This window comes from Trichoderma aggressivum (genome assembly GCF_033847375.1).
Source record: "Trichoderma aggressivum f. europaeum strain CBS 100526 chromosome Unknown scaffold_032, whole genome shotgun sequence".
Classification (NCBI taxonomy): Eukaryota; Fungi; Ascomycota; class Sordariomycetes; order Hypocreales; family Hypocreaceae; genus Trichoderma; species Trichoderma aggressivum.
In genome coordinates, this window is record NW_026946398.1 from 361,197 (window position 1) to 387,708 (window position 26,512).

The following is a 26,512-nucleotide window of genomic DNA, read 5'->3' on the forward strand; positions in this document are numbered from 1 at the left end:
GGACGACACAGACGGGGCGAAATGATGACCAATTTAGTCGCGGATTCGTTCCTAGTAGTTTTCGTTTAAGCATCATGATCCTCGGCAATCGGATCGCGCCCCTTTCGCCAGAGACTCTACGCCACCACTGCCTATAAATCTGTATATGATATGTACATCTAACTTTTGCCCCTTTACTAGAAATCGACAAGAAGAAAGGTCAAAAGTCAAGAGCGTAAGGATGTAAGACGAGAAGATGTCTCTCAAGATCCCCCAACTAGGCCTCTCTCGCCCTCTGAGCTTGAACAACAGCCTCAGCCGTCGCCCGTGCCCTTTCCAGTTTCTTCATCTCCTTCGATGTCAGCAGCTTGCTTTTCCGTAGCTTCTTCCGAAGAAACCAGTCCATGCCTGCTGCGAGCGTAGGTACCTCTGCTACCACGCCAAACACCTTGGCTATCCTGACGCCCTCCTTGGCTTCGCTCCCCCGGCAGGCCTGCAGTAGACTAGCTATGAGCTGCTCGACAAATATGAGAGTCCACCGATTCAGCCTAGGTAGATTCAAAGGCTTCAATATGCTGAGGTTCAAGGCGCCGTCAAATATCAAGGCCGCGTAGAAGCGGGCCACCTGGCTAATGCGGTGCTCATCCTTCATCTTTTCACTGTCGGCGGTTTCCTCATCCTCTGCCTCTTCGCCAAACATTAACTCGCCAAGACTCCGGAAGATTTTCCAGAGCCTATCTTGAAAGGCAAACCTAATTTTGTTGTTCGTGCAAGCTTGCTTGCCCACGAGTGCGTAGTATTCGTTGTAACTGGCCTCGCTTCCAACGCACTGCACGAGCACGCGTGCAATCTCGGCCTGGTCGTCTTTTCTCAGCTTGAGGTTGGCATATTGACGGTACCCATGTTCGTAGTCTGTCGCGGACATGATGGCAGTAAAGATGGCGATTTGTGCTGAAGTGTGAAACCCTTGGCCGCGGGCTTTCTTGGGAAAATCGGGCAATACAATATCCATGTCCTCGTTATCATCAGACATGCCGATATCATGCTTCTTGAGTGCTGATTTCGATTCTTGTTCCACGTCTTGATAAGTCTCCTTTGCCGGAACACTTGCTCCTACAAGCCACCATTTGCCTCTTGTGTCTGCTTTCTCAATGTCCTGTAGACTCAAGCCCATTGGCGCGAGACCATCAAGTCTTCTAGACTGGGATTTGAGTTCACCAAGCTTCTTCCGAATTCGGAGAACGTGGTCCGATACAACGGCCGAATCCAATCCTCGAGCCTTGGGCTTGCTCTTGCCAACATCGTTGATCGTCTCAACCATAAACTTTGTTCGTACAGACAAGTCGGAAGACCCGGCTTCGTTGACTGCCTTGTTGAGGATAGATGTAACATGCTTTAGGGCATTGGGGTCATCCCTCCGCATAAGACGGCCTGCCATACGGCAGATGCGAAGAAGAAGCTCAACATTGAGTTCATTCAGGTCCGCGAGGAACCTTTCCATGTAATCAAACATGATTTTACAGGTCACAACCTCGAACAGGTATAGCTGTGTGAGAAATCCGAGTATGTTTGAGGACTCCTTTGGAATTTCCGAAAAGCTAACCCCTTCTTGTGAGGCATGCTTATAATATTCGCCAAAGTTAACCACCACTTGTTGTATGAGGTGGGATCCAAAGCTGGATCCAATCACTTTGTAGACTGCAGCGGAAAAGCCGCCTGTAAGAACCAAAAATTGATCCGGGATGCTTGAAGATTTGTACATCTGCGCCAGAAGTGTATTTGTGAGGATTTCGGTAACGTCGCCACGGGCATTATTTTGGTAAAGCTCCTCGATGGATTTGACAATACCCAGAATATTTGCTTCCGTCAGACGATTCACCAAACCTTGAATCTGTTTCTGCAGCCGCATCTTTGCTTCTGAGTCCGAGATGGCAGCTTTTCGCAAAGACGGAGGGATGTATTTGGCGACCACTGCCCCTGTGGCAGGTGCCACATAAGGATTTTCCTTTACTTTGGTCTTGGGCTGCCGTGATGTATCATCTTCTTCATCCTGATTCTCGAATTCGTCGTCTGAGAAGTCGAAAGCGTCCTCATCTTCTGAGCCCTCTGATTCGCCGAGGTCGCCCAAAGAGGCCGAGGCTGCCTCTGGCATTGCCTTCCTCCTCTTTGAAGCCAACCAGTCATCATAATGCCGTTTTCGCTTCGACGTCTCATCAGCTTGCATCGTCTCAGAGTCGGATCCAACATCGCCAAGAATTTCGTCGAGCCCATCATCTCTAAAGGCCTTCGGCAGTGAGGAGGCCCCCTTCTTTATGCGCAGCTTCTTTTCAAATTCTTCGATTTCCTTATCATCCTGGGCAAGCTTTTCGCGTACAGCGCTGGAAAGGCCGTCGTGTTTTGATGATCCTTTCTTCGGTAACTGCTCCTCGTCGCTTTCGGAATGACTGTCGTCCTCTAGATCGAAATCGTCCGCGTCTTCGATGTCGTCGCTGTTGTCGGATTGCTCAGAGATATCCTCATCTTCCTGGTCTAGTGCCGTTGTGGGATCATCGGAATCACTTTGTTGGCCATCGCTGGACGCCGATTCAACTGGAGCAGCCGGTCGGCGTTGGGTGTTTCTTTCTGGGCGAGGAAACCCGGTCCCATTGACAACCTTTTTCGCAAACGGGGGCTGCTTCGAGTGGCTCTGCCCCCTTTTCTGTGCTCTCTGGGCCTTTCGACGCGATACTTGGCTGAATGATTCTCTCCTCTGCTTGGTTGGGCGCCTTTGTGTCGGTCGTTTTTCCTCTGGCACATCCAAGCCCATGCGCTTGAAGAGTTTTTTTTGGAGCTCTAGAGCCCCTGTGGACGGCATTGCGGTGGGATATAGATCCAATTCACTGGTAATAAAATGTGGAATTTTATATAAGCATTGCATGGGAAAGTTGGATTTGCGATGAAAACTTTCAAATGTCAGACCAGCATCGTATACCCGCGTCGCAAAATTTCTAAATGACGTACTAGTGGCGCAGGGGTCTCGACAGCTTCTAGAGAGAGAAAAATTACACACCCTAGACAATTTCTAGTTGGAGATCAAAGCCATAATGTCAATTTCAATAACATATTTCTATGTTTATTTCAGTTGAAAATTGGCTTGTTCTGCCATGCGTTCTACGTGACACCTTTTTTACTTCCCTTAACTTATTTTGTCTTGTCTCTTTTTTTTTTATCTTTTTCCGCGGATAAGATAAGATAAGGCTCGGAAATCGATCTCGTGACTACAGGCTGACTGTGGTTGGTGAACAACCCGGGTGTAAGTCTAACGTACCCTGGAATTAAGAGTAGCTGGTTTGTCTTTCCTGGGCGGACGAGAAGCGACAAGCTATTGCATTCAAAAATGGCTCTCATGTATGGTAGTGGCCTCTTTTCTATACGGCTACAACTGTGGATCAAATGGTTGCCGACTTGCTTCACAATTTGCGCCTAATAGCCGGAATATGTGCCCGGCTTCTGCGTGGGAATCTGGTGTTAGTGATGGTCGGTTCAGAGGCGAGTCGCCTACTCCGTAAGGTACCTAGTAGGTAGCTTCTAATCCGATAAAACGAGCTAACCTTTATATTGCAAGTATTGCCTAGTACAGTTTTTCAACATCGTAAAGGAATACCTATGTGCTACTCGTATGTGCCCGCGCTGTCCACATTCCCTTGTCTTTGAAAATTCGAGACGATCGGCGATGACTCAAGCTTCTCAGAAGTCCGGATATTATTAATCCAAGAGCAAAGAGCACGAGGCTACGGCAGCTAATCGCGAGCGACCGGGACCCTGGACCAGGTATGTAGGATGTGCGGGCGATGGCTTAAAATCCGCGGGCCAGACTCCGCGCCTTTTCCTGCAGTTCCATTTATTACTTAACACTTACACGGAAGGCGGCATATCGGACGAGTGATTTTGCTTGGTGTCGGCTTGTGGCCGTGGAATCTACCAGTAGCAAAAGCCGGGATGCATTCAAATGGACCGCCTAGTGGCTGGTACCCTGGCTGAGGAGCACACCAATCGTGGCTTTAGAGCAGTGGGGAGGCTGGTCAACTATCATCGGACCAATCGATGCTGACATGGTTTTCCACGTTTGTTCGCGTCACGCCACCATCCCCGGCATTGAGTGATTCCAGCTGCAGTAACAAGGAAAGAGTACTTGTATTGTAAACGGAAGAGGGACAAGGCAAGGCTCTGAGGAGAGAGACGAGGGGCTGGTTGGGGTTGATTGGGGCGTAAATGAGGGGTTCTGAAGGTGACGGGGTGTCGTTTGGCTCGGGTGGTGAGTGAGGTGAATGAAGCTCTGCTCTCGTTTTTGCTCTGATTTTTGCTCTTGTGTTTTTTTTTTCTGTTTCGCTAACACCAGCCCTCTCTGAATGGAGGCCATCGAGGAAACAACACCAACGGAAAAGATGCCGGCCATCAGATGACCGATTGTGCATGGGTCGTGTTAGTATAGGCAAAAGTTGAGCATCCATCAACTATAGCGCGCCAAGATAGTATCCAAGTGGGGAGCTCCAGCTTCAAGCCATTTCGTCACAGCGCTTCGGTGGAGACATAGCCGATGGTTCGCCCTCCGATGTCCGATCCCAACTCCGGAATCACCGGGGGTCGGCTGCGAAAAAAAAAAACGAACGACGATAAGTGCGGAGTCGTGATGAGTTGACAGCCGGTACGAGTACAGTACCCGGGCAGAAGGGCACCAAAGTATGACGAGCGGACGTGCGTGGTCTTATAGCTGGGTACTGTAACAGCTCAGCTTCGCAATACGCAATACGCACAAACACTTGGCGCGCAAATACGCAAGATACTCGTACGCAATACGCCGCACGCGATAACGCGAAGCTTCCTGCGACGACGACGACGACGACGACAACGACGACAACGACGACAACGAGGCTGTAAGTGAGGTGAGGTGGCATTGGACTCACGGTGCTGTGTGCATTCATGCGTGGCGGGGGTCAGTTTGTCAATCACAACTCGGTAAACGCTGGTGTTACCTCTAGCTTATCACGCCAAATGTATCTTGCATGCAGCTTGGTTGTACGAGTATGTACTCTTACCAAGAATGAATGTACTAAGCAAGGTATCAACCTTAGCAAATGCAGTACCGAGCGGTTAGGTAGTACCAAGGTAAGCAGTTTGAAAGCCGCCCGTTGTGTCATGGGCGCGGCAGCGTTTGTCAGACATCCATCCATCCTGACAGCCGAGAAGCCGCATGGCGTTTGCCGGGCACCGGCCAGGGTTCAAGGTTCTCCAGACGGCATGACAGTGCGTCATAGCACTGCGTCCGGCTGTACCCTGACTTGCGGCAGGGCTCAGAGCAGCTGTGCTATTGCCTATTTCCGCATCCTTCAAGCTCTGTTTGGCACCTTCAGCTTCAACATGTGACGGAGGCGCCTCGCCCTACCAGTTCGTCAATCCCGATGGGAGGAAGGGCCAAGACTCCAAGACTCCAAGAGCTGGTCCGGACACCCCTTCGGTACTAAGGTCTACTAGATACCTAGCCGGCGATCCAGTGCAAGTACCAATCTACACCCGTCCGGAGAACGGAGTACTCGCTGCGGATTTACAGATACCTGTGCCATGGATCAATGCATGCGTGATTCCTTTAGGCGCGACCCGATTCCGTGCCATCCTCACCATCCCTTCCCGAAATCGCTGGAAGAGGAAACCAAGCACCCCCACCTCCATGCAGTGGAGATGTGAATCTTTTTTTTTCTCTCTTTTCCCACCTGGGCTTCTTGATTCTGGCTAGTACCTACCTTGGCAAGCTTGGGTACACCTACCTAGTACTGACCGCATCTGAGTACCAACAGCGCGAGGCTCGGAAGCCTCGGAGCTCGACTTCATCTTCCCTTCCAGCAGCCCACAGGCAGCGTTCCTTGGCTTTGGATTCTCGCATGATTTGATGTGATGACAATCGCAGCCCTGGATTTTGTGCCGCTCAGGTCCCGCCCGGCGGGATGTAGCGGCTTCTATAAGCTGCCGCCGTGAGCTGCTTCTTCCTTTTAAGACAGCCACCCACCCGCCTATGACTCTCGTAGAAATGAAGCTTTAGTTTTCTTTTGCTCGCAGTAGATTGCGGATTCCTTTGGCCGGGCACGCCTCTTCTCCCCCTCCCTCACTTCTCCCTCTCTCTCCCCCATCTCAAGGCGTCCCTGCATGTGTTATTTGCTGTCCTTGATTCGTCTCTGAACCTGCGCAACGTTGTCGAACGCCTCTTGGCCTCTTTCTTTTTTAATTCGTGATTCTAAGCGCACAAGCAACCACGATGAAGCCAGCTGCGTTCGGCCGTAGCCTTGCCGGTATCGCTGTGCTCGGCTTAAGCTTGGCCCTGCCAGTCCTCGCAGACAATGCGCGCCGTCATGGTGGTGAGATGGAAGGCATGGAGGGCATGGAGCACGCAGAACCAGACCAGCAGGACTCCGAATATCCTCCCACGTACTTTGCCCATCCCGAGCATACTCAAGTGCTGTATGCGCACATTGCGCTCATGACAGTGGCCTGGATCATTTTCCTTCCAGTTGGTGAGTATCCATCTTAGACGCGATGCGATGTAAGACGGAACAGCTTCAGTGCTAACAAGACCCAAAAAAAGCCGTCGTTTTGTCGCTGGCCAAGTCTCGCTATGTTCTCCCCTCGCAGTTCGTCTTCCTCGCGGCCAATGCGCTGGGCCTGATCCTCGGAACGGTTTACAACGCGCAGACGCCCGACCTGTATCCCAACAATGCGCACCACAAGATTGGCTGGATTGTGACTTGGGTCATTTCTGCGCAAGTGGTTGTCAGCCTGCTCCGGCACATTGGCGGGGCTTTCACGCCAAGTGCCGACCAGCTAGCGGAAGAACGCCGCTCCTTCATCCCACTTCCCACAAGCGCCCACTCCAACTACTTCGGCGACTACCGCTTCTCCAACGACAGCGGCCAGGGCTCCGAGCCGACGACGGAATCGCTTCGCGGAAACTCCTTCTCCACGCTTGCTGAAAATGATCATCGCGAGGTCAATTTCGATAAGGAGCTGGAGGAGGAAGATGATGACCTTGACGGCCCCACCATGCCCATGCCCATGCCCGAGCCGGCGCATAAGAGCAAGACGACGCTAATGGCCATCAAGGTCTTGTCATCGCGAGTCTGGAAGTACGTTGACTTTGGATACAAGACGGTTGATCGCATCATCATGCCCTTTGGCTTTATTGCTTACATTACCGGCATTGCTACTCTTGGTCGCCTTTTTGTACGTGTCTAATTAACCATCTCTCGGCGTGGAACAGCGAGCATCATTGCTAACAGCCTTTTAGGAGGGATCTGCCATCTTCAGCGGACTTGCTCACTGGATCAAGGGCGGCATTTTTTTCTGGATGGGCCTCCTCACTCTTGGTCGCTGGTCTGGAAGCTTTTACGAGTCGGGTTGGGCCTGGAACCTGCGCCCTCAGAAGAAGGCCGGCCAGCGATGGGCGCCATCCGCAGAGTTTGTCGAAAGCTTCCTCATTTTTTTCTATGGCTCGACCAACATCTTCTTGGAGCATTTGGGCAACAGAGATGGTGTCTGGACTCCAAGCGATCTGGAGCACTTCTCCATCACCGTACTTTTCCTCGGAGGCGGCTCTGTAAGTCTCGCGCAAATACTCTGTTCTCTTCTCGCACTTCGAAACATTTACTGACTGCTGCTGCAATAGATTGGCATGCTCGTTGAATCTACATGGTTGAGAAGCCTGCTCACCACCCTGATTACTAGCACCAACCCCAATCCTTCCGATGATGAGCACGCGGCATTCGAACCCCCGGAATCGTACGAGTTCTCCATCAACCCCCTCCCTGCACTCATCATCTTCCTGCTCGGCATGATGATGGGTGGCCACTCGCAGGAAACCATGACCGGAACCATGGTCCATAAGCAATGGGGCAACTTGCTACTCGGCGCCTCTCTGGCCAGAATGCTCACGTACGTTACAATGTACCTGAAACCGCCCAGGTCTGTTCACCCATCTCGGCCACCGACCGAGCTCTTAGCAGCTTTTGGTCTTATCGCAGGTGGCATGATTTTCATGTACAGTGTGAGTAATTCAATATTTCCCATCCCCAAGGAGCCCGAAACTAACGGCAGCAGAGCGCCGATACCATCAAGGGTATGATTCACTACGACTTGGAACCAATGTCGCTCTACACAATTACTTTAGGCTTTACAGGCTTGTTCATGTCCTGGGAGCTCATCGTTTTGGCCCTCAAGGGATGGGCGGTCCGCAAGGAGCGCAAGTCCCAGGCTTCAGCCTTTGCTTGAACATGAAGTTTTCGACATTGAGATGATGCCTACTTCGGATTGGCAAACTCGACCCGAGCTCGGAGTTCCAAAAATTTCTTCTTCTATACGACCTTTACGCATGCTTTTCTTTCAAAGATACCCTTTCATGATACACTGGGAGGCGGATTGGATATCCTGGCCTTTATGATACCACGTTCATTTTCTTTTTGCAGCGGAGATAGTAGTAATAAGAGTAGTGTTAGGATAGGGTTATTGAGATAGTCATCCTATAGAGGATGTAATAATATATTTGATGAGGACCGAATTGACCTATGGTTCGATCACAAATCGGCGGCGTAAAATGTACAGGCCACGGCATACCGCAAGGTGCCATTTATCCGAGTAGCTTCTTAATCAGCAGCAGATTCTGAAGTCCTCGAGGTGCCTGCATAGAGCAGCCTCATATGGACGGAGCAAGTAAGCCTGTAAGGTATAATTACTAAACGCAGCCTTGTGGCAGCATCAGGGACCCGGCCCGATTACCAGTGATCACAGCCAATGGTCTCGGTATCGCAAATTGCTATAAAGGCACAGATATGTTGCCATCTTATGCCATGATTCCACTAAGGAGCTCTGTGACCTCCGTGGGGTGTGTTGTGGTAAGGGGAGATGTCACTAGCCTCATGTGAGTTATCGCCCGATAAGAAACCATGGTGAAAGAAGAAATTTACCACAAGCAGAGCGCGAGGTTCAAGATTTCTCAGCCGGAGAGAGCCAACTCAGCCCTGGCGGTTCTCCGAGGTCTTGAGGACGGCATTCTGCTGAGCAGAGGAGAATTGCTTGGCGCCCTGCTGCAGCGCGTGGACGAGGGACGGCACGGATTCGGCCTTGAAGTCGTCGGCGTTGCGGATCTTGTCCAGGTCCTCGGAGAGCTCTTGCGTGAGCTTCTGGAGGTAGAGGGCCGAGAAGGCGGCTTGGTTTGAGTCTTGCGGCATCCTTGATTATGTTGAGAGAAGCGAGGTTGTTATAAAATGAGAGTGGGAAAAAAAAAATTGGCCTGGTTAGGCATGAAATGAAGCATTGAATTTGGGACTCATCCGATTTGGGTGGATGACCAATGGTGGAGAGGAAATGGCTGACATAACCACGGTTATCCTTGTCTAAAAATGGTCTTTGATATCTACGAAGAACGAAAAGAAAGGGAATTGTAATAGATTGAGCGTATTGATATGGGCACATAGTAGAGAAAGATGTGTCAGTCATATACTTTCAAAAATCCAATGAACGTAAAATCACTAAAAGTTGTTCTTTACTCCAGAAAGAAACTTCAACAAGTAAAAAGTTATCTTGAGGTGTGTGATAGTGCAGAGTACATGCCGATGGACATGTACATGGGCCAATCGCTCAAGAATAGGCATACATATAACAGATGAGAAGTGCCATGAGAATTATCTAAATTAATTGAAAAAACACGAAGAAATTCATGCATGCGCATTCATTTCAATTTAAACATTCCTCACTGCGTCGTGCTTCCATAAAGCCCTTTGCTCGGGGTGCTGGGAAAGTCACTGTTAGCCGCTTCCCCTAGCCGCTGCTAAGGCAAGGCACGCACTCTATAGCGCATCTGTGCGATCGGCGGATGCGCCATGCTAGCAGCACCACTCCAGCCGAGTTAATGCGCGTGCCCAAACATCCGATATTCGATTACACACCCAAACATCCTTTTAGATGCCCATCGCCCGCAAGGCCCATATCATCGCTCTGCCAATCTCTCCCAACCATCCTATCCAGGGCGCTGCACAGAAAGGCCGCAGATATCGACCATCGATTCTTGCAAACGGCATTTCGGCCTTGGTTGAGAGGCGCGTCGAACGTTGAAACTCCAGCACAATCGCATCAATCGCATCACACCCATTCCCACAGTCGCCATGTCCACTCGACCAACGACTCCCGCATCTCCCAAAAATGCCAAAATCAAATCCCCTTCGCCGGGATGCCCGGTATTCGGCTGCGGTGAGTCTACAAGCCAAAAATCAAGATTCCAAGCCTCACATTTGCTGGCTTACTAACCTGCCTCCAGAGCATGTTCAGCGTCTCCTGTCCCAGAGCCAAGAGGTCATGAATAGCTCTGTAGCGCACTACAAGATGATCCTCCGAGGCATCTTCGATACGAGTCCCATCGTTCCTCAAACATCAACAAACACGGAAGGCCGCCCCGTCACTTCCCTTACCTCCAACTACCTGTGTCTACAATGCCCAGTTACGGTGTCCGAAGACGATCGGCTGGATCACGGCACCGAGAAACTGCATCGATTCTGTACGTAACGGCTCCGATACGGCCGATTGAATAACACTATGCGATTCATAGTTGCTTACAAATACAGACGTCGACTCTCGCAGCGGTGCACTTTATTGTCAGATATGCGATGACCTCGTTTGGGACCCCACGCTGGAGGAGCTCAGGGTGCGAAAGATTGGAACCGGGACGTTCTCGAGTATGCAAACCCCCAAGCACCGCTTCACAATGACTTGTTTTTCGTTCCCTGTGATTGGAAGTTGTCAATTGGCCGTCTTCTCTGGGCATCAGTAACCTAAGTTGCTTCCTTTAGCGAATCGAAAACGAAAGCACGACGAACTTTTTGCCGACTCGGCCAAGGAGGATCCTCGCCTCATCTCAGCCAACACAACCGTCGCATCGTGTCGAGCTAGTGGCCTTCGCGGCATCTACAACGCAGGTGCAACTTGCTATCAGAATGTCGTGCTCCAGAGCTTCCTCCACAACCCCCTCCTGCGCAACTTCTATCTGAGCGATGGCCACCAGAGCAGCGAATGCAGCATCTCTCACTGCTTGAGCTGTGCCATGGACGACATGTTCCAGGACTTTTACGCGCTGGAAAGTACCAATGGCTACACAGCCGCCAATATCTTGTCCGGGTTTTGGATTTCAGAAAAGAAGGCCTTTGAGAATCTCGTGACGACCAAGGAGCAGGACGCCCATGAGTTTTTCCAATTTTTGGCCGAGGAACTTCACGAAAGGAACGGCGATGGGAAGAAGCCGCAGGGTGGCAGCGAGCATACGTGCAACTGCATCATCCACCAAACATTTTACGGCAAAATGCAAACAGTCACAACCTGCCAGAACTGCGGCGGCATGACCCATGCGGTCCAATCTTTCCTGGATCTCAGTCTAGGTGTTGACACGCTGGCGCAGAGACGAGCTAAGAAGACGGGTCAGAAGCTGCCGGCACTGTCACTGAACGATTGTTTGGACGAGGAATACGTCAAGTCGGATAAATGCGAGTATAGGTGCCACAACTGCGCATCAACACAGCAAGCACGGAGGTATACCAATATTAAGCGTCTGCCCAACGTATTATCTATCCAACTCAAGGTAAGTTGTTTTGTCATTAATGCATTGGGTCCGCTACTGACACGCCTCCCCTCAAGAGATTCGAGTTCAAACAGGGAAAACATGACCGAGCTGCGTCCAAGATTGATAACACCGTTCAATTCCCGCTGCAGCTCAACATGCTTCCCTACACCAACCGTGCTCGCAGCCGTGGCAGTCGGGAGGATATGGAACTGGAGAGGTCGTGTACCTATGACCTCTTGAGCGTTGTTGTTCACGTTGGCGAGATAGAGACTGGCCACTACGTGTCATATTGTCGAGTTGGGGATCAGGTACGGCCGGCATTCTTTTCTCTCTCTTGTCTTTTTGCTTCTCACTAACAAACACAGTGGTTCAAGTTCAACGACCACAGAGTAGAGCTAGCCCGGACGTCTGATGTGCTTGGCGCCCAGGCATATCTATTGTTCTATATCATCCGGTCTCTCGCCTAGGAGACGCCACTGCCTGTGCTGCAACCAAGGACACCATAACTACTATACCCACTATCCCTGGACTATGGGATGAATTAGCATACAATCCAGCATACGATAACTCGTCAATATGGCTATGCAGCTTCTTTAAAAGGGCACCTATCCTTGTCATAGTTGTCTATACATCCAATTACCCGTCTACCTCCTATGTCAATATGGTCGTGCTTATTGAAATATCCCAGTGGCATCCTCTTTTTTTTTTTTCTTTACCGCCATTTCCAATTTGGGCATTCGAAATTGGCGTAGCAGTAAAACTCGTTGCTGAGGCCTCTTGTATGCTTGGGCTCAAAGGCAGTTGTCTGCACTCCCAGTGCCTTGTATAGCTTGAGAATCAGAGACTCCATTCTTTCTCCGGTGCAGACAATGAGATTGGGTGATGGTCCGCCGCTGCTTGGTTTGAGAAGCCAGCGCACGGTCAAGGCAGCTTATAGCCAAAAAGATTAGCGTATAGATTTAGAGGGAGTTATTGGATATCGAGGTGGGAATTGGTACCTTTGGTCTGGCAGTCTTCGCTCAGAAATGGCGGATCACAGATTATTCTGTCCATGGATCCTTTCAGGTGGCCTGCGTGGACATGAGATTATTATGATATACGTATGAAGACTTGAGGCAGATCTCAAGAGAAAGAAGAGAAATTGCAAAGACAATAATATAGGGAAAGATTCGAGCCAAATTTCATACCTGGCAGTTTGACTGGCTGTTGGAAATCATAAAAGAAAAACTCGGGGAACACGCCAAACCGGTTGTCGTGTTCCAAAAGGACAAGCTTTGGCTTTTCATCATCACTTCGATCTCGCTACAGCATGTAGAAAATGAAGAACATCAGCATTGCTTTCCCTCCTCCTCCCCATACAGTGTGCATGATTCTGTAGTAACTCACCAGGAGATTTCTGAGCGCGACGAAAACACTCGGCGCTGAGACAACGCCGATGGTCATGTCACTTGTCGCATCTCTAAGCAGTTCCGTCGCCAGGATATTGGCAGTTTCCTCTGAATACTAATAGACAAATCAGCGGTTCGTCCTCACTTTCGCGAGTATTCTTGTGAAAAAGAACCAAAAACGTTGTAATCACGCACCCAAAACTGAGACTCATTCCAGTCCTCTTGGAACGTATCTATGGACAGCAGGCTGTTGCTCTCCGCCTCGTCCTTGAGCCGCTGGAACTTTGCCTGGTGCTCGTCTCTCTCCGCTTCGAACGACTTGAGCGCCGCGAGGGCGTGTGCCGAGAGGGTGCTATATTCCAGCAAAAAGAAGAAGAAAAGTCAGTCATTTCATTATATCCCACCCCCTCCATTATTATCATTATCATTTTTTCCCGGCCAACCCTAGAAATTGACGAAAGTGAGAGAAGGGGATGTTTACATGGGCTCATCATCGCTGTCAGACATTTTTGCCGTTTTGTATTTTATAGGTGTTGCTTTGGGACGGAGACTTGGAAGTGCCTGTAATGTGGTCGACTCAAGTGGTAAAAAAATGTTCGCAGCGTTGCGATAGTTCGGGGTGCGCTACTGTATCTACCGGTTTACAATAGAGAAAGTACTTCTCAGAGACTAGGGACCAAAGTATAGGCTCTGCGTAACTGTGACTAGAGATACATGAGGCTGAGATGTTTGTCAAGTATTTTTCATGATTACGTACAGGCCATGTGTTAGTGGTACATGATGCAAAATCGCTACGAGAAACCACCGAAAAATCAACTATCAAGATATTTCAATCTCATATCAAATAACAAACTTGAGGCTTTCTTAATAGCTAATAGTAAAGCGGCCATAGAAAATGCAAATTTTTACCGCACTATTTCTTTTTTTTTCTTAACTTACCTCTATTTATTTCTACTAATCTCATGTACTCATACACATATACTCTCAATCCAAGTGCAAGACTTTTATCTAGCAACATTCTATCGCAATCATATGGCAAAATCTTTCGTCTTGGTAATAGTTTCCTGGCACTTTGAAAAAATGGCGGCTTGTCTGGCAACTTCTGCAAGCCTGCCAATGACCTGCCCATTGGCCGTTGTGAACCCATAGTACGCGTAGGGGATGTCGACTTCTTTGCAAAACTCAATGACAAGCTTCTGCGCGTCGCGGAAGTTGTGCCGCGGCAAACGGGGGAATAAGTGATGGATGGCTTGAAACTGCAGGCCTCCGTGAACAAAGTCGAGCCAGCGAGGACAATCAACGTCCATCGTCGTTCTCAGCATCATCTGCGGGAAAGACTCCTGAGGGCCCAGGTCGGCGGTGCTCATGGCAAAGTGTGACAGCACAATCTGCACATGCAGAGGAGAGGCTGCAACGTGGCTCACCATCAAAAAGACAAAGCGCGACCAGCCATCAGGTATCGACTTGTACAGAATTCCATAGCCGAACCAGATCCAGAAAAACACCTGACCTGTTAGCTCGAGCCAGCGCTGGTATGCAGCCTGGCCCTTGCGAGGCCCCCTTCCGTTAATGATATAATCCCAAGACAGGACGTAGAGGTTGAAACGACCAAGAGCCAAGAAGGGATAGTAGGTCCACGGCTGAATGCGCAAGAGGATTTTTGCAGCAGCATCATACGTCATAACTCGTTCGTAAAAGGTAGACCTCAGGGATCCCAGTAAGCGGTGAGAAACGGCAAAGAGGGGCATATGTTCGATGTCGGGATCGTGCTCAGGAGCATTTGTCACGATGTGGTGAACGTTGTGGTTGTGCTTCCACCAACCTAGGGAGAGGCCACCGACGAAATCGGCGATGAAGATGCCAATGGTCGTATCAATGTAATAGTTGTGCGTAATGCCCATGTGGCCAGCATCGTGAGCTGTGAAGACGAGCTGATGCCACAAGAAACCAAGGGATAGGGCACTGATGATATAGTAACCATAGGAAAGAGCAATCAGCATCGAAGCAAACAGGGAAAAATAACGAAGGCATTCCCAGGCGTATGCCGAATAGTTTGTCTTGTAGAGGCCGGCATCGATAATTTTCTGATGCAGCTCGCGGTATTTGGCAACGATGTGAGCTTGCGTGGCCTCGTCAACAGCGGGATATTTTTCCAGGTCAAGCGAGATGTACTCGCGGGTGATTACGTCTAAATAAGACATGCCATCCAGCGGCGCCTTGTCCGTAGTTGACTCGGACGAGAAGGACCCCGACCTCGCTGCTTCGTGTCCCGAAGCATTCTTTCGATCACGCAGCGACCCCGAGTCAATGTCAAACACAGGTGAGGGTGCCCGGGAGCTTGCCGGGCTGATATCCTCTCCTGTTGATATGTCATGGACGCCTTTGCTACGATCCGATTCAATTTCTTCCATTGTTCGAAAGATACCGCCCTGGATAGGCGGCCGGAAGTTTAGCCAAGAGCCCTCAATTCTGCCAATGCGGTACTTGGCCATTCTTTCCTTTGCGTCCTGTGAGTGTATGCTAGAGATTGAAACAAAGGAGCGTTAGCAATTCGTCCAGCACATGCATCGTCGTCCCGGTGAAGCAGTCAACCTACACTTCAACCCAGTCCGTGGCATCTCTGCCCACCATATGCATGATGGCCTTGGGGCCTCCCGGGTGATATTGGAGCCAGCCATCAAGCCGCAAGACATATCCGCCGTGAATAATGATGTGTCGTCCGCTAGCAATCATGGCCTCAATTTCATCGCGGGTCATGAGGGGTAGAACCCTCTTTCCGCCAACATCCTGCGCCGGCTGGCGAGAAGAATCATCAGAGGCCGGCATAGTGCGAACACATGACAATCGCAACGGGGAACCGAGAAAACAGATCAAAAGAAAAATGCCAGGCAGATTGTGTGGGAAAGAAGACGGTTGAGCCAGAAACCGACGTTGTTGAGAATTCACCGCTTAAAGTCACGGAAGCCGCACGTATCGAATGATTTTGGTAGAGGAACGGAGTAGTGAGGCGAGGTACAAGCACATATTTACAGACAGATGCCGCCACCAAGGTATCCGTTAAACTGCGAGTAGTACTAACCCGCTATTTATAGCCCGTTCCGTATTAGCTAAGTGAAACACAACCAAGGTGAATACTGGATTGATGCTAGTGGGGGGAAGCTAATAGCTAAAGCCAAGGAGGCGTAATAGAGCTGCAGCTAGGTAGAGGAATACGCATGCAAAAAGACCATACTAAATAAATCGAATATTAGACATTAAAGAGACGCCAATTGCAAAAGAAAAACCAGCATTTTACAACAAAAACATTTGACAGATTATACAAGGAAGTGGTAAAGGAAATATTATGTTTGAATTACTAGATCCACATGAGATTTCGAGACAAAAACGTTCAACTTTTTAACCACGATTCAATATCAAACTCCATATCATACATCACTTGCAACCAAAGAGACCAACTGGAATGGTAAACGTTTTAACGAAGTGCATTTGAAAAAAACCCTAATTGATTCATGATCATAGCCGTGGGGGATTAATGTACAACCCAGACGTACAAAAGCAACCGTAAACCTTATCCCTTGACCCCTTTATGACAACCAAAACGACCTCGAAAGAAAGCACAAACGACCAACGGAAAAATTACAATTCTTGGCTAGAACCCTTGCCAGTCTTGCCAGTCGTCTTCTTGGGGAGGAGGTCTGTACAGGAGTCAGTAACCATTTACTTCTTGTTGTGGTTCCGGATGGCTTACTCTGGTGGATGTTGGGCAGAACACCACCCTGTGCGATGGTGACGTGTCCCAGCAGCTTGTTCAACTCCTCATCGTTTCGGATGGCGAGCTGGAGGTGACGAGGGATGATACGGGTCTTCTTGTTGTCACGAGCGGCGTTGCCAGCCAACTCGAGGATTTCGGCAGCGAGGTACTCGAGAACGGCAGCGAGGTAGACGGGAGCACCGGCACCGACACGCTGAGCGTAGTTGCCCTTTCGGAGAAGACGGTGGACACGACCAACGGGGAACGCAAGACCCGCCTTGGAGGATCGGCTGGAATAGAGTCAGGTTTGCGTGTTCAAGTGATGAATTGTTTTGATCTTGCTTGGATCAGAACGCGTGTACCGCGTCGGGCTACTTACGATTGAGCGTTCTTGGAGCCAGAGGCCTTGCCGCCAGATTTGCCGCCGCCAGTCATTTTGAAGTTGGTTTTTGGGTTAACGAAAAATTACTCGAAAGTAGATGCAAGGTGCGAGATGCGGCAAATGTCGGAATGGTAAACGTGCAGCGTGGATAGTTGAGAGACAGTGTAAATGGAGAGGTTTGAGTTCGGCGGGGGGAATCTACGTTAAGTAGTTTTTGGTGCTCAGCGCGCGAGATCACCAATCACCCTCCCTCTGTAGCCGCAAATGCGCTAGTCCCGTTTGGGAAAATAGACGTGTCCCAAGGAAAACAATGCGACAATCAACTGGAACTGCGGGGGGGTGTACAAAGTACATCGAGTACCACTGCCAAGCTGGGTCCAGGCAGAGATGCAGCTAATGCTGGCTCCAGGTACCTAGGCGGTACATGACTTCGTAGCCCGGCACTCAACATCCTCTCCTTGCGATCTCTGCCCCATCTCAGAGCTGCTCGTGTTGTGTGAGCCTCAACGTTAATTCCTTGGGGGCTGGGTGGTCTCTTCTCGTCATGCTGATGCTAACCCTCTACATTATTGACAAAGGCACTTTTGTACCTGTACAGAGTGTACCTTATGAGGCTTCAATTGCTCTTTCTGTATAGTAGTAATATGCGTAAGGTGCTGGCACTACGCGTTGATTCGCAGCATTTACAACTCGGAAAATGCACCGCAGCAAAACCATGGATACCACTCGCTCTGGATTAAATCGCAGCCTGCTTATTGGACCAAAAATAATAATGGATAATCCTGGGCGGTACCCGGGTATTTTGCACCAGGGCTTCGTTAATCGTGCCGCTGTGGGATCTCACTCGTTTTACCTCAGGTCCATTTCTGTGTATGCAGATACAAGCAGTGCAGTGTATGGAGACGTGATTTGGCTTACATGTCCCTTGCTTTTGATGTGGCTGGTTAATATTGGCTAGAGCAAATGGTCTGTGCCTAGCTTTGATCCTAAACACGTATGTGGTCTACTTGTACTATGTTACCTTTGATGATTGCTGTGTTGTAATGGTGTTGTCTCGAGATTGCTTTGTTACTACTAGTATGTGAAAAGATGATTATAAGGACTTGTGAGCGTCTCACTACCTCACTCTACCTCATGGCTTGCATCATATGCGCACATGAAAACTACATAGAAACAATCACTGAAAAATACATGCAACAGCACCAATAATGGAGTAGACAATGGTGCAACTGCTGGAATCACTGCGGTTATAGGGTAGGCAGGGCTGAGGAAAAGTGAGGCTATCCAGGCTCTCGAGCTAGGAGGCGGTATGTACCAGGGCGCGTTCAGGTAGAACACTCCGGCGCGCAAGGAAAAGGGCGGGAGGTACATGCGCCTGTGAGATCAGAGAACAAAAGGTACATCCGTCCTCAGCTGGAAGGGGGGCTGGTGGGGAGACAAGCTTGCATCGATAAAAAAGGCTGGGCCCAGCCAATCACATGTATCTGAACAAAAGAAATGGCAGCGAAAAAAAAACAACAAAAAATGTTAGACGCGACTAGACTTATGGAGCGAGCAAGGCAATCGCATCTGGTGCAGGGACTCGAGCCCCGTTGAGAAATGCGTGATAATCAAGTTGCGCCATGCCGAGAAATGCTTAGCGCGGCATAACTGGAGCACAAGCAGTGACTTTGTGAATACATGGTACTTTGCAGCGAACCTTTTTTTTTTTCGGGCCTACCAGCAGACACCCTTTTTCGCAGCCAGCAGTTTTACCGCACTTTTGCAGCTACGAGGGCGTGCACGCGCCTTCGCTCGCGCCACCCCTACTTGCTTCCCCCAAGCAAATCAGTAATCCACTTGCACCAACGCGTCCAGCTACAAAAGCCCAGCTCATCCCCAAACGTCTTTCTCGCACCATTCACTTTCATCATCACCCGCTGCCAGCCCGCCCTTTTGCCATTTTGATTATCAACACTTGAAATCTACATCGATTGCATCAACTTAATCCAAAATGCCTCCCAAAGCTGCCGACAAGAAGCCCGCCGCCAAGGCCCCCTCAACCGCCAGCAAGGCTCCCGAGAAGAAGGACGCTGGCAAGAAGACCGCCGCTTCTGGCGAGAAGAAGAAGCGGTCAAAGACTCGCAAGGAGACTTACAGCTCCTACATCTACAAGGGTTTGTCAACACTGGATTTTTTCCGCTTCCTTTTCTATTGCATTTGATTCTAACTTTTGGTACACAGTCCTCAAGCAGGTCCACCCTGACACCGGTATTTCCAACCGTGCCATGTCCATCCTCAACTCGTTCGTCAACGGTAAGCTTTTCCCTCACATTCACCTTTCTTTTCCGATCCATTACAATCATACTGACTTGAATAGATATCTTCGAGCGCGTTGCCACCGAGGCCTCCAAGCTGGCTGCCTACAACAAGAAGTCCACAATCTCTTCCCGAGAGATCCAGACATCTGTCCGGTTGATCCTGCCAGGTGAATTGGCCAAGCACGCCGTCTCTGAGGGCACCAAGGCCGTCACCAAGTACTCTTCATCCACGAAATGAAAAGGATCATGTTGGCTGGTTCTGATTTCAAATCTGAAAACTTGGGTTTTTGTTTGCGTGACTTTAGTGTCTTTACTCGAGACGATGGGTGACTGTGTTTCGCCTTTGGGATCTCTTAATGCGTTACGGATGGTTTGCTTTATGGGGGCAATGTCTTCACGGTCAATGGGGTTCGCGGTTGTACAATAGCTATCGAGGATATCTCGAAGCAATGGTTTCTGCACATTATGCTATTTTATTTTCCTCTGCATCAACAATTACAGAATCTCCTAAACTGTCCATGTGTTCTACCCCTGCCCGAGACCCGCGCGGCTTCGTTTCATCGTTTGACTCACAGGCTGCAGTATACCTTGATTATCACTAGCGCCCAAAGGTGTTCCAGTGCTCCAACCCATTTTCTCAAGCATAGTTCGACCCCGATTTCCACTTCCCAGCTCTGGCGCAGACGCACCGATGACCTCACCATCCCGGTAGCTGGTCCCGGCATCATTTCGTCCTGACGGCTTCTGTCGACTTTGTTTGGACGTTTGAGAGGGCCGTGAATATTGTCGTTTAATTCGCATGACAGCCTGCTCAAAAGCGGCTTCCTTATATGTCGTTTTCTTCGTTCGGTAGAGGATTGGTCTACGCTGCTCGCCAGCCCCAACCGACTTGGATTTAATATCGAATTTGTTTGCCAAATCGTGCACCATTTTTCTTGTTCGTTTATCCATCGGTGGCAGATTCAGACTAGGAAACAGTCAGTAAGATGAACGTTTTGATAGTGCTACGGTATACGTGCGTTTCTTGAGATCCAATGAGGAATAGTTTAACCTCCTCTGCAACTTGGCTCATGGTTATGCCTGTTGAGTATTTTGCTCGCAGGTCAACCTGGCCCTTCTTGCCAAGCAATCCCATCGCTCGCAACTCCTCCCTCTCCTTCTTCCTCTGAGCCTTTTTGAGCCGATCATTGTTGAATGCAGATTGAAGTTGCTCCTCAAGGTCAGAGTCTATGTCATCCCCGAGCAACTGCAGGCGCCTCCCCTTGCCCTTTTTACGTCGCAGACTGGGCCGTTCCCAGTCCATGAAATCGAAACCAGCTTGCTCCTCGAGATCATCAAGATCAGGAGAATCTTCTGATTCGGAATCAACTTCAACTTCCTTGGCGATTTCTGGACCTGAAGGTGCTGGTGGAGGAACTTCGGCATCATCATCTGTTGATTCATTATCTGAATCACCATCAATTCCCATTCCCTCAAACATTTCGCCATTCTCGCGCATGTTGGCGATGTAATCGGCGATCCAAGCGTCTTCTTCGTCCTTCTCCCGATTCCGCCGCCTGCGTGATTTGTCTTGTTTCTTTGTTGGCCATAGCAGATCGTCGGAATCGTCATCTTCTAGTGTAGTACGGACTTGAGGCCCCCTGACTGCAACCGAGATCTGCTTCTCCACTGCATGGATCTCAGTTCTCATAGATGTAAGTGTGATGCTGGGAGCCTCCGCCTTTGCTTTCATGGCGTTTCGGCCTTTGAACACAATGATTTCATCGCTGGAGGTGTCGTCTTGAGATGCTGAATCCCCATTAATCTCTTCTTCGGTTGCCTTGTGTGGAAGCGTCTCTTCTTCAGGTGCTGTCTCTTCAGGTGTTATCTCCGCAGGTATCGTATGTTCGGGTATTGGTTCTTTAGGTACTGATACTTCAGTAATCGCTTCTTCAAGTGTTATTTCTTCAGATGTTGTTTCTTCAGGCGCTGTTCCATCAATTATTGTTTCTTCAGGTGTAATTTCTTCAGGTACAGTCTCTTCAGTTGCTGCTTCGACATGGGTTGTTTGTACAGGTGATAGGTCTTCGTCTATCGTCTCAGATATTGCTTCTACAGGAGCTTCTTGTTGCGGTGGGATGTCTTTGACCATCGGGTCTTCGGGGTTTGAATTGCTTTGGGCAGCATCCTTTGCAATCTCTGCTTCTTTCTGTAGTTCGAGCAAAGGGTCGTGAGTGCCCGAACTGACGAAGGTGACGGGTCTCTTCCGAAGCTGCGTGTTACTGCTCCAGAACGAGTTATCATGATGAGAGGACTGTCGGGCTTCGTCAAGTAGTGTGAAAGCGACTGTTATAAAGACACAAGTCAGTTATGTGCCTCAATGCCCTTATCAGATGTCTCGAAGGAAGCTACCGTTCTGTGCCGTGGTTGCAATATAAGGGTTGCCGAAGTTGCCTCTTTGACGAGGCGACTGGTTCCAACCACCCCTCTGTTTCCCACCGCGACCACGACCACGCCCCCCCCTCATATTGATTTGTATCTGTGTTGTGAAGGCCGGTGCCAACGATTTGCATGGCACAATCACCAAAAGCGATGCTGGAGGTCTGTTGAAACCATACCCCGGTAGATGGATATAGGCAGGCTAAAGTACAGCCAGCTGTGGAAGAGGAATCGCGCTGCCTTCCGAGGCTAGTGTGACTCTTTTTCGAGGTGGGGCGCTTATTACATAATCTGTTTCGTCCAATAGTCTGCAAGGTAATTGGCTTTTGCCTTAATTATCACTGGTATCTCGCCCTTTTTGGGGGGTTTTCTTAATCAGGATAAACAGGCCTGATAGCGGATGGCTTTTCAGGTGATGGATGACTTTTCAGAAACTCGATTCTATTCTAGAGTAAAGTTCAATTAAGTCGTACTCTGCTGTTCTTTTGAAAGCATTCTCGTTGCGAAGGCATATGATTGTACCGACATCTAGTCTGAATATTGCCATATTTGGACTAGACCGGCATGACTAGCGTGGTGCTCTTCGCAACTTATTTCGACTTGCTTGCTGACTTGTATGATCTTGGTGGGAGGGTCAATAGACAGCGTCAACAACGATCCCGAATTGGCCAGCTCAAAGTCTTCACCAGCTGCTCCCTGCTGCTAATTCGGCCAACATGGTGCTCGCTCTATTCTCGCGGGGAGCTCTCCGCAGTTCCGTCGCCGCCGGCGTCAGCAGCAAACGATCCCTATCCGATGTAGCAATCACACGCACTGGCAAAACTATTCTACGAACAGAGGGCGGCCGGTAAGCAACGCACGCAACCGATATGGAGGCAAGCCAATTAACATCATCCTACAGGTCTTCTCTCGGAGGTACGATCGCAATATTCGACGCTTGAGGTTCGAGGTTAGGGGGCTAACAGCCCGGACAGGACATACCGCGACAGTCTTCGGTGCGACGGGTCAATTGGGTCGGTACATTGTGAACCGCCTCGGTATGTTCAACGAATTGAAGCGCATGAGTGTTTGATACGGCTCTAACTCTCTATATCTAGCCCGTCAAGGATGCACCGTTGTCGTCCCTTTCCGCGAAGAAATGACAAAGCGACACCTGAAACTCACTGGTGACCTCGGCCGCGTTATTTTTGTTGTAGGCTTGTCACAGACGAATTGGATAAATTGGACGAGTTAATTCTGATGCACTCGCAGGAGTACGACCTTCGCAACACCGCTTCTATTGAAGCAAGTGTGAGGCACTCGGATGTCGTGTACAACCTCGTTGGCCGGGACTATCCTACCAAGTACGAATGACCAAGACCAACACGTCTATCTCGACGACATACTAAGTTGTGATAGGAATTTTACCCTTGAGGATGTGCATGTGGAAGGAACAGAGCGCATCGCCGAGGCTGTCGCAAAGTACGACGTTGATCGTTATATTCACGTTTCGTCTCACAACGCCGATGTCAACTCACCCTCTGAATTCTTCGCGACAAAGGTATGCGCAAACATCCAACCGTGAAAGGGTAGAACTAACTTGCGCAACCTTAGGGACGTGGAGAGATTGTTGCCAGAAACATCTTCCCTGAGGCTACCATTGTGCGACCGGCACCCGTCTTCGGATTTGAGGATAGCCTTCTGCTGAAGCTTGCTTCCGTACTGAACCTATTTACAGCCAACAACATGCAGGAGAAATTCTGGCCAGTCCACGTAGGTGTCTGTAGATAGACATGCTTAACAGCTACGCTGACATACTCACAGTCTATCGACGTCGGTGCCGCTCTGGAGAAGATGCTGTATGACGACTCAACGGCCGGCAAGACTTTCGAGCTCTATGGACCCAAGCAGTACAGCTTGGCAGAGATTGCAGCTTTGGTGGACAAGGAAATCTTCAAGAAGCGACGACACATCAATGTGCCCAAAGCTATCCTAAAACCGGCGGCCAAGGTTCTGAACGACGTTCTGTGGTGGCACACCCTCTCTGCGGATGAAGTGGAGAGAGAATTCATTGACCAGGTCATCGACCCTGAAGCTAGCACATTCAAAGATCTTGGTATCGAACCGGGTGACATTGCCAACTTTACCTACCACTATCTGGTAAGTGATGTGTACTCCGAAGCTTGTTACGTGGCCGCTCAGCCGTCTAATTTCCTCTATAGCAAGGATTCCGAAGCTCTAATTACTACGACCTCCCCCCTGCCACGGAGAAGGAAAAGAAGGAAGACAAGAAGTACATCCATGTTTTGGACGAGCTATAAACACAGCGCATTTGTATATCTACGAGGGATAGTACGGTATATAATACTATTAGAAACAAGAAAAACAGATGCTGTGGATGTGCCTACTTGGCTCTCTTTGTTTTCAATTGATAGTATTTACATAATTAAAGAAGACAAAAAACAAAACAGTTTACCATACAAATTAACATGACCCTTGACAGCCGGGTCGGAGCTGACTTAAAAAACTACCTAGTAGTATAAGCATATGCTAAATTTACCTAATCCGACCTACCTGGCTGTTTCAAATACGTAGTGCCGCCTTACTCTATTATTCTCCGCATTCAAGTTGATCCCTCTACAGTATACGACATTCTTTTCCGCCGTGGGAGCCGGCTCATTCGTTCATCCCGCATTGAAACTGCGCCCGACTCTCCGAATTGCACTGCACATGAGGCCTCCAACAAGGCAGTGCTTGAGCTTGGAAGTCAACATTTCCAGAGCATCGCGGTTTTTCGCACTAGTATCGCCTGGGTCTCGGACATTCCCCACGTCGAGCAGATCGACTTCCGTCTCGTCCATTTCAATCGGCTGTCGCGCCTTCAGATCGCAAGCACGTGAGGTCAATAAGCAAGTGACTACCAACACTTACATCTGCGACCAACCCGCTCCGGCATCTTCGCTCGACGGACATCCTAGAGCCCAGCGCAGCATCATATATTCGCCGCTGCGCAAGCCGATCCGGACCAGCCGCCACCTTGATCTTCATAGCAGCGTCACATATACCACCGGCGCCGCAATCGTTTTCGCCGTCATCGCCATTTCCTGCCTTGCGACAGCCAACTTGCCCGAGCATCCAACAACTACTGCGACTCCGGAAGACATTGCGATCGCTTCCTCGCCATCCCACAGCATGCCGGACCAAATCGCACCGGGGCACGTGGGCAACCTCACCCCAGAGCAGGAAGAGAAGCTGCGCCAATTGTGGCAGGCCTTCTTCCAGCTCTGTGGCGTCCTTGAGGACAATGGCTCTGCCAGCACGGACGCGGCAGCCCGTGGAAAAGCAGAACCGGCAGAAGCAGAGAAGAAGAGGCGATTTGGCGTCTTCAAGAGGAAGGGAAACGAAAAGTCCGCCTCAGCGAGCGAGGCTACCGAGGACGACAAATATGGCCAGAACAAACACTTCCAAGAGGTTCTTGCGACTAACAGCCCCGAGGCCATTCGCGAGACGTTTTGGAGCATGGTGAAGCATGACCACCCAGATGCCCTCGCCCTGCGCTTCCTCCGAGCCCGCAAGTGGGATGTGGACAAGGCCCTGGTCATGTTGGTGTCCACCATGAGCTGGCGACACAGCGACATGAAGGTGGACCTTGACATCATGGCGAATGGCGAGGAGGGAGCCGTTGTCGATGCGCGGGAGGGCGAGAAAGATGCCAAGAAGGTTGGCGAGGACTTCTTGGCGCAGCTTCGTATGGGTAAAAGCTTCTTGCATGGTGTGGATAAGCAGGGCCGACCAATTTGTGTGGTCAGAGTCCGCCTCCATCGTCAAGGCGAGCAGTGCGAAGAGAGTCTGGAACGATATACCGTTTTCCTAATCGAAACGGCGAGAATGGTGTTGAGACCACCTGTTGATACAGCAGTACGTCACCCTTTATCAAGATTGACTACTCGAGGTTGAGGATGTTACTGACCGCACTATTAGACCATCATCTTCGACATGACTGGATTTTCCATGGCAAATATGGACTACACTCCCGTCAAGTTTATGATTAAGTGCTTCGAAGCCAACTATCCCGAATCTCTTGGAGCTGTGCTTGTTCACAACGCACCGTGGATCTTTCAAGGTAAGAAGAAAAGACTGCTTATTGAAGAGGGAGAACAACTACTGACGCTGGCGTTAGGAATCTGGAAGATCATTCGCGGCTGGCTGGATCCGGTGGTGGCGGCCAAGGTTCATTTCACGAATAATAAGGGCGACTTGCAGGAATTCATTGAACCCTCGCATATCCTCAAGGAACTTGGCGGTGACGAAGACTGGGAATTCAAATATGTGGAGCCCGTCGCTGGCGAAAATGACCTGATGAAGGATGTCGACACCAAGGCAAAGCTTCTCGCGGACAGGGGAAAGCTTGTCAAGGAGTACGAGGACGCGACTCTGCAGTGGATACACAAGGAAGGCGGAAGCAAAGAAGTCATGGCAAAGAGGGACGGATTGGCAACACAGCTCAAGGAAGACTATTGGAGACTCGACCCATATCTGCGCGCGCGCTGTCTCTACGACAGACAGGGGATATTACAGGGCATTGCTGGGGCGAACTGGTATGAACCGGCAAGGGCAGCGACTGCTGACGGGAATGGGAATCCAGACACGTCAATCAACGATGTAGATTAAGAAAACGGCCATGCACCA

The 26,512-nt window shown here is 49.9% G+C and overlaps 11 protein-coding genes across 11 annotated transcripts; 5 read left to right on the forward strand and 6 right to left on the reverse strand.

The window, feature by feature from the left end:
- Nucleotides 1-256: 256 nt before the first annotated feature.
- On the reverse strand, nucleotides 257-2,833 carry Triagg1_7407 (uncharacterized protein; the record flags this gene model as incomplete). The annotated part of the gene is made up of 1 exon (XM_062902139.1): nucleotides 257-2,833. The coding sequence occupies one exon, from the start codon at nucleotides 2,831-2,833 to the stop codon at nucleotides 257-259; it is 2,577 nt and encodes an 858-aa protein (XP_062753725.1).
- Nucleotides 2,834-6,265: 3,432 nt separating this feature from the next.
- Nucleotides 6,266-8,271, forward strand: Triagg1_7408 (uncharacterized protein; the record flags this gene model as incomplete). The annotated part of the gene is made up of 5 exons (XM_062902141.1): nucleotides 6,266-6,521; nucleotides 6,593-7,227; nucleotides 7,292-7,600; nucleotides 7,670-8,047; nucleotides 8,101-8,271. 5 exons carry the CDS (start codon nucleotides 6,266-6,268, stop codon nucleotides 8,269-8,271), a joined length of 1,749 nt encoding a protein of 582 aa, XP_062753726.1.
- Nucleotides 8,272-9,011: 740 nt separating this feature from the next.
- On the reverse strand, nucleotides 9,012-9,227 carry Triagg1_7409 (uncharacterized protein; the record flags this gene model as incomplete). Its single annotated transcript, XM_062902142.1, has 1 exon — nucleotides 9,012-9,227. One exon carries the CDS (start codon nucleotides 9,225-9,227, stop codon nucleotides 9,012-9,014), a length of 216 nt encoding a protein of 71 aa, XP_062753727.1.
- A 933-nt stretch (nucleotides 9,228-10,160) lies between these two features.
- On the forward strand, nucleotides 10,161-12,072 carry Triagg1_7410 (uncharacterized protein; the record flags this gene model as incomplete). Its single annotated transcript, XM_062902143.1, has 6 exons — nucleotides 10,161-10,245; nucleotides 10,313-10,549; nucleotides 10,617-10,727; nucleotides 10,842-11,623; nucleotides 11,680-11,913; nucleotides 11,971-12,072. 6 exons carry the CDS (start codon nucleotides 10,161-10,163, stop codon nucleotides 12,070-12,072), a joined length of 1,551 nt encoding a protein of 516 aa, XP_062753728.1.
- A 245-nt stretch (nucleotides 12,073-12,317) lies between these two features.
- On the reverse strand, nucleotides 12,318-13,500 carry Triagg1_7411 (uncharacterized protein; the record flags this gene model as incomplete). Its single annotated transcript, XM_062902144.1, has 5 exons — nucleotides 12,318-12,535; nucleotides 12,793-12,907; nucleotides 12,992-13,108; nucleotides 13,189-13,345; nucleotides 13,475-13,500. The coding sequence occupies 5 exons, from the start codon at nucleotides 13,498-13,500 to the stop codon at nucleotides 12,318-12,320; spliced, it is 633 nt and encodes a 210-aa protein (XP_062753729.1).
- Nucleotides 13,501-14,021: 521 nt separating this feature from the next.
- Nucleotides 14,022-15,819, reverse strand: Triagg1_7412 (uncharacterized protein; the record flags this gene model as incomplete). The annotated part of the gene is made up of 2 exons (XM_062902145.1): nucleotides 14,022-15,513; nucleotides 15,590-15,819. The coding sequence occupies 2 exons, from the start codon at nucleotides 15,817-15,819 to the stop codon at nucleotides 14,022-14,024; spliced, it is 1,722 nt and encodes a 573-aa protein (XP_062753730.1).
- An 810-nt stretch (nucleotides 15,820-16,629) lies between these two features.
- On the reverse strand, nucleotides 16,630-17,179 carry Triagg1_7413 (transcriptional regulator family: Histone-like TF; the record flags this gene model as incomplete). Its single annotated transcript, XM_062902146.1, has 3 exons — nucleotides 16,630-16,688; nucleotides 16,742-17,034; nucleotides 17,124-17,179. 3 exons carry the CDS (start codon nucleotides 17,177-17,179, stop codon nucleotides 16,630-16,632), a joined length of 408 nt encoding a protein of 135 aa, XP_062753731.1.
- A 1,940-nt stretch (nucleotides 17,180-19,119) lies between these two features.
- On the forward strand, nucleotides 19,120-19,664 carry Triagg1_7414 (transcriptional regulator family: Histone-like TF; the record flags this gene model as incomplete). The annotated part of the gene is made up of 3 exons (XM_062902147.1): nucleotides 19,120-19,282; nucleotides 19,350-19,421; nucleotides 19,486-19,664. 3 exons carry the CDS (start codon nucleotides 19,120-19,122, stop codon nucleotides 19,662-19,664), a joined length of 414 nt encoding a protein of 137 aa, XP_062753732.1.
- Nucleotides 19,665-20,393: 729 nt separating this feature from the next.
- On the reverse strand, nucleotides 20,394-21,932 carry Triagg1_7415 (uncharacterized protein; the record flags this gene model as incomplete). Its single annotated transcript, XM_062902148.1, has 2 exons — nucleotides 20,394-21,751; nucleotides 21,818-21,932. 2 exons carry the CDS (start codon nucleotides 21,930-21,932, stop codon nucleotides 20,394-20,396), a joined length of 1,473 nt encoding a protein of 490 aa, XP_062753733.1.
- Nucleotides 21,933-22,560: 628 nt separating this feature from the next.
- Nucleotides 22,561-24,144, forward strand: Triagg1_7416 (uncharacterized protein; the record flags this gene model as incomplete). Its single annotated transcript, XM_062902149.1, has 9 exons — nucleotides 22,561-22,691; nucleotides 22,746-22,759; nucleotides 22,819-22,881; nucleotides 22,942-23,036; nucleotides 23,096-23,187; nucleotides 23,243-23,384; nucleotides 23,438-23,596; nucleotides 23,648-23,983; nucleotides 24,046-24,144. 9 exons carry the CDS (start codon nucleotides 22,561-22,563, stop codon nucleotides 24,142-24,144), a joined length of 1,131 nt encoding a protein of 376 aa, XP_062753734.1.
- Nucleotides 24,145-24,553: 409 nt separating this feature from the next.
- On the forward strand, nucleotides 24,554-26,494 carry Triagg1_7417 (uncharacterized protein; the record flags this gene model as incomplete). Its single annotated transcript, XM_062902150.1, has 3 exons — nucleotides 24,554-25,741; nucleotides 25,805-25,946; nucleotides 26,004-26,494. The coding sequence occupies 3 exons, from the start codon at nucleotides 24,554-24,556 to the stop codon at nucleotides 26,492-26,494; spliced, it is 1,821 nt and encodes a 606-aa protein (XP_062753735.1).
- Nucleotides 26,495-26,512: the final 18 nt, after the last annotated feature.